Raw genomic sequence first — 6,242 nt, forward strand, 5'->3', positions numbered from 1 at the left:
CCGAGCGGGCGGCCTGGAGGCTCTGTCACATTTGCGGGCGCCGGAACGCGGCGGAGCGAGCCGGACGCGGAGGAGGCCGGTGGTCTTCGGCACATTTATGCCACGGCTCCTTCGCTGCGGGCTTGCAAAGTTCTCTAGTTCATGTTTGCTTTTTTTAAAAAAAGCCGATTGACTAGTGGCTCCTCGCCTACACTTTTTTTTTTTTTCCGGGAGAGGAGGGGGAGTGTGAGGCAAAGAGAGAAGAAAATAAAAAAAAAGGATTTCCGTCCAGAAGGGAGCGACAGTTCTGAGGGATTTTTTTTTTTTCACACGAAAACAGGAGCGGCGTTTGCGGCCGCCGCGGGCGCGGGCCGGGCCGGCGGGACCATGCGCGAGCGGGCCTCGGGCTGCTGAGCGCGGGACGCGGAAGCAGAGGCGACCTCCCGGGCTGCCCGCGCGCCGGGGCGAGTTCTGTCCGCGGGCGGCGGGATGGAGCCCGCGACCGCGCCCCGGCCCGACATGGCGCCCGAGCTGACCCCCGAGGAGGAGCAGGTAAGCAGGGCTGCGGTGGGTGTGTCCGGCCTCCCCCTCCGAGGCCTACGCCGGCCTCTGCCTCCGGAGCCCCGCACCGGCCCTGCCCCGGCGCCGGGGCCCGCGGGGTGCCTTCTCCCCCCCCGGCGACCGCGCCCAGTGTCGTCATCCCCTGAAACGGGGGGCGCCGCTGGACCCTGCTCTTGCCCCTTGCCTCTTTTGTCCCCGAAGCTGTGGGCCTTAATTAGCCCGCATTAGCCGGGAGGTAATTAAAGTTCCTGGAACTGGGGTGGGGAGAGGGGTGTCTCCCTTCCCCTCCACCTCCTCGTTTGCAGAACACCCAGTTGCTCCAGCACTTCCACTCTGCATCAGTGTTTTGCTGCTTTCCGTGAGGGTTTGTGGGTTGTAAGGGCAGGAATAGCCCCAGTCTGGGGAGTGTGTTGGGCACTGGGTCATGATGCCCTGGATCTTCACATGAGCCCTTCTCTCCTGCCAGAGAGCTGTGGCGGCGCTGCTCGGGGCAGATGCTGGGAGATCAGGCCTTCTCTTGCTCCCCAAGTCTCTGGTCTTGGCGTCCCTGTGCAGCCCTCCCAGTCTGAGCGCATCCCTTCACCCACACACTGCCCTAGCCCCCGTCTCCTCTGACTGCCTCAATCTTTCTGATGAAGTCTAGATTGAGCTCCATTGTCCCCTAAAGCTTATGATCGTCAATCCCCAGTAGGAAGTGGTTTGTGGTATTAGTTTGGGGGCTTAAGGAAAGGAAAAGGCCAGGGCCCCATTATAATTTCTCCTCCCCCACATTCCAGCTGTGGAGACAGTCCACTCCTTGGGAAGCTGGGAGAGCCTGCTAACCGAGAGTTACCCGCTTTTTTCTGTATCTTTCCTGGGCACTGCCCATACTCATCCTTAGCTCTGCTCCAATATAGCCATAATGTGATTGAGGGGTGTGTTTTTTTTTTAAAAAAACTCAAAACAGAAGTCAGCGTGAGCAAAGAAACATGCAAAGCCTTGTTCCCAAGGACCACATTTGTCAGCACAGTTTCCAATGTGGACACAATCTAGTAATGGGCTTAAGATCTGATTTTTTTTTTTTAAAGTGCCTTTGACTTTTCTCCTCGTTTGTGGAGGTATTTTTCATCCTTGGCCTCAGATCTCAGGTCTTCTCTTTTTGATGCTTTGCGATAAAATCAGCATGGGGAGGAAAAAAAAAAAGAATTCTGCTGCGTATAAGAAGTGGTCACATCCTGGTAACTGCAGTTGAGTGTTAATGAAACACCAGCCAGGGCCTGATGTCAACAGATGGTGGAGAAGCCCATCCTGTCAGAATTAGTGAAATACGTCAATACTGGGGTATGATGTGGTGGTGTTGGTTGTTGTTAGCACATACTTAAGGCACGTTGCTCACATGCTTCCTAGAAACCTTTCCTTAGCTTTTTATAATAGTGGTCTTAGACAGTATTTGTTCACTGAGCCTATGTTCTTCAGATTTATCCATATTATACGGTTTCTTGAATTCTTCATTATTTTTTAGCGTTGCATAGTACTTTATTGTATGATTGTACTATAGATTCTTTAATCATTCATCCATTGATGGATGTTGATGTTTCCATCTTTTGCTATTGTAAATGGACATGCATATGCAATCCAGTAGGATTGCTGGATCAAATGTTATTTTCATTTTCACCTTTTAAAGGAATTACCAAAATGCTTTTCATGGTAGTTGTACTATTCATATTCCCACCAGCAGTGTTAGGCTGATTTTGAAGGAGCAAACCTCATTCATCTTTTTTTTCTTGGGTTAGTCAGGTTTGAAGTTTCTATATTTCTGTAGCATTAAGTTTGCAAATTTAAAAATCCAGAGGTCTCTTAAAAAATAAATCCAGAGAAAGTGTTAAAATATTGAAAATGATATTAGCTTAATAATAATCTGTATATAGTGTATCTACCTAGAAGTGTGTTATTTAAGTAGAAAAAATGTATCTTTCATGTTAGAATCTCTGCATAGGCATTAAACAGGACTGGATAAAAGTAGTAAAATATATGTTAAGGTCAAGAGGCCATATGTTGTTTATTTTTAAAAATCAGATGTTTTCTACAGAATGCCACATTTTTTGAAGACTTTCACAGTGTTAAAATGCTAAGCACATTAGAAAGTAACCTATTCCTAATGAAGCCTGCTATCCTCATCTTTTAATTTATTATCACCTAAGGGTGTGCACACTTAACTATTAAGAATTATTTAAAATACTTAAAATAAACAGAAGCAAATGCACATGGGAAATGACACACTCGTTCCAAAATGTTGCCCCATTGCTCAAACCAATTTTGGAACAAGGACTGGATTTCAACTCTGTGGGAGAATCATTGAACTGTCTTCAGTGTTAGAAAATCCTTGTATTTTTAGATTTTAGAAATCAGTTTGACTTAGGAAAATAGAAAGGGGAAAAAAAGTCATAGCCTTACTAGGCTAAAAGAGACTGGAGGAATGCCTGAGACTGTGGCCCAGAGATACCTGCCATACCTAGAGCTAAGCCTCCTCCCCAAGATCACGTTTCAGCCAAACAGTAGGCAGACCTAGAAAGTGAACTACAGCAGTCAGACATGCTCAGAATGACCAACTAACCAAAAGGGGAGTCTTTGTCCAAAAACAGAGTTCAGAAGGCCAGAAAGATGGACAATTGGAAATAAGGAACTCAGGAAGTAGAAAGAATGCTGCTGCATTGCGAAGACTGCTGTTAATGTCATGAGACAAAACACGTTAATGTTACGTACTGTCGAGTCTACTGTGACCCATAGTGATCCTATGTACAACAGCTCTGAAGCCTGCCCTGCCTGAGCCAGTCTCACTAGTTCTAACACACCAACCCCATTGCCCCAGTTACTGTATCAGTCCATCTCATCTGGGGTCTTCCTCTCCTGGGCTGTCCATCCACCCTTCCGAGCATGATGTCTTTCTCCAAGGACCAGTCTCTTCTGACCATGTGCCCAAAGTATGTCAGATAGAGCTTCAAAATCCTCCTAGGAGTAACTTGGTTTCACCCTCTCTCTAGAACAGACCTATGTGAATTTTTATCCAGACCACAGTAGAATGTTGAGACAAATTCTTGGAATCCCATTTCATTGTTTGATGAAATTGGAACCAAACCATAGCTGACCCTCTGGCCTGTTTTCAGAGTCAGTAAACCACAGGGGAGGAGATTGTTCATCTTTGTTCTGTGAAAGAGCTGGTGGGTGCAAACTGTTAAGCTTTGCATTGGCAGGACCAATTGGCAGCATCAGGATGGATGGTGAAGAGACTGAGATTGTACACAGCTTTAGTTTGCTTGACTCCACAGTCAACAGTCTTGGCACCAGCAGCCAGGAAATTAAAAGGTGCATTGCCATGGGAAAGTCTGCTGTTAGGGACCTCTCCAAAGTACTGAAGAGCAATGGTGTCTCTCTGAAGACTAAGGTGCGTCTGATACAGGCCATGGTCTTAGCAATCACTTGTTATGCATCAGAGAGTTGGACAGTGACCAAGGAGGATAGAAGGAGAATTGATACCTTTGAGCTGTGGTGCTGGAGAAGAGTATTGGGAATACCATGGACTGCTAGGAAAACAAACAGATTTGTCCTGGAAAGGGTTAAACCGGGTGGCTCCTTGGAGGCAAGGATTCTGAGGCTCCGTCTAACATACTTTGGACATGTTGTGAGGAGAGACCGGTCCTTGGAGAAGACATCATGCTTGGGAGGGTGGAGGGACAGCGCAGGAGAGGAAGGCCCTCTATGAGGCGGATTGATTCAGTGACTGGGATAATTGGGATGGGAGTGTCAGAGACAGTGCGATTGGCACAGGACAGAGCGGAGTTTAGGGCTGTTGTACATAGGGTTGCTATGAGTTGCAAGTGACTCGACGGCACATAACAACAACAACAAAGCCAGCAGAGTGCTCTCATTTCATAGGTAAGGTAAGGGATTAAACTGATTTAACACAGATTCTGGAATAATAGAAATGTGTTTATTGATGCTTCCTACTCAATGGTAAAATCACAAACACCTCTTATTAAAGAAGCCAGAGCCAAATTGCAAATCTCAAATCTGATTGCATCTTTCCCTCAATCTCCCAGCCCTCAAAATAAGCTTTCATAGAACCTTCTTTGTTGGCTTTGTATTGTTCTTGTTAACTCTTTGCATCTCTTTAATAGGGTCCTTAATCTCTAGGCCCAATTTGTAGTGCCCTAGCTAATTCTCAGACTTCATTTCTGCTCCAGACTTACTGACCTTTTGGTTCTGCATTTTTGCCTTGTTTCCTTCTGTTACAGGGTCTTGGCACAAGTTTCCCTCTGTGTGGAAGTACCCCCTCCCAAACCTTGTTCATGCTTCAGCCCTCAGCTTTCACTTCCTCAGGAAGGCCTTCCTTCATCTCCCTAACTAGGTTATATCCCTTACTACTGCCTCTGCCAGAACCGTGTATGGTTCTTCACACAACTTACCACAGCACCAAGTTTACACTTGTGAGGTTACGTGACTGTAAGCTCTATGAGGACTTAGACTGTGTTCTAGTTAAAAGGACATTGCGGCGAGCTCTGGTGGTCTAGTGGCAAGAAGGTATACTGCAATCCTAGAGGTGCATGGTTCAAATCCACCAGATGCTCTGCTGGAGAAGGAGGAACAATCTCCTCCTGTACCTGTCAGATCTGATTTGACGGCACACACACACACTAATAAAATAAAAATTTTTAAAAAAAGGACATTGCACATTGTCTAGTGTGGTGATTGACACTTAATGAACATCCTGGAAGACTTGAGGAATGAATGAATAGTTTAAGTTGTGCACAGACAACATCTTCTGTCACAGTGACTATAATGATATTGTTCACCATATATGCTTTACTATATTTTTGTAGATCATCATCATTACTTCATGTCTCATATCCTGTCTACTCATGTGTTGAACTGATACAACCAAGTCCTTATTTGCAGCATTGACATTTCTTGATGTTACGGTTTTTAATTCTCAATTAAACAGCTTGCAATTGAGTTACAAGAAAAAAATGTGTTCTGCTCTTAATGAGCATACATGAATACCAGTAACTGTTTTCTGAGCTCCTATCTCTAGTCAGGCTCTGGTCATGTCACACAGTTAATCCTCACAAGATTGGAGTTAGTGGCCTCATTTTGCAAACAGGAAAACTCAGCCTGAGAAAAAGAAATGGCCCAAATTTCCCCCTTTATGTAAGTCATTCTACCTCCACTGCCAAAGGCCCCTCTGTTATATACTACTCCTGTGAAACAATTAGCCAACATACTCAAGTACTTAAGTGGGTGTATAGTAGCTAATTTTGTAAGTTTTGGCATTCTTATATGAGTTTACTTTTGAGGTTGTTTCTTAAAGTATAATTTAAAAGATAGAGAAGGAGGAAAAATATTGGAAGAACACTTTTACTTAGAAAAAGGGAAACAACTATGAGATATCATCTCACCCCAGTCAGAATAGCAAAATTTAACAGAATAGCAAGCAACAAATGCTGGCGAGGTTGTGGAGACTGGAACCCTTATTCACTGTTGGTGGCAATGTAAAATTGTGCTTTCTCAAAAAGTTGCAAATAGAGATACCATTTGACCCAATAATTCCACTACATGGAATATATCCCAAAGAGACCATAACTGACATCCAAACAGATATATGCACACCCATGTTTATCGCAGCTCTGTTCACAATAGCAAGGAGTTGGAAACAACCCAGGTGCCCA

The 6,242-nt window shown here is 45.1% G+C and overlaps 1 protein-coding gene across 1 annotated transcript in view; it reads left to right on the forward strand.

Moving 5' to 3' along the window:
- Window positions 1-430: 430 nt before the first annotated feature.
- The window catches only part of PTPN9 (protein tyrosine phosphatase, non-receptor type 9), a 143,361-nt gene continuing 137,549 nt past the window's right edge, over window positions 431-6,242 (forward strand). The window contains exon 1 of the mRNA XM_006888287.1: window positions 431-531. Coding sequence (XP_006888349.1) covers window positions 469-531 — 63 coding nt within the window. The 5' untranslated portion in view covers window positions 431-468. The remainder of the gene's footprint in view (window positions 532-6,242) is intronic.

This window comes from Elephantulus edwardii, unplaced genomic scaffold (genome assembly GCF_000299155.1).
Source record: "Elephantulus edwardii isolate Elephantulus edwardi_28Jun2011 unplaced genomic scaffold, EleEdw1.0 scaffold00066, whole genome shotgun sequence".
In the NCBI taxonomy this organism is placed as follows: domain Eukaryota; kingdom Metazoa; phylum Chordata; class Mammalia; order Macroscelidea; family Macroscelididae; genus Elephantulus; species Elephantulus edwardii.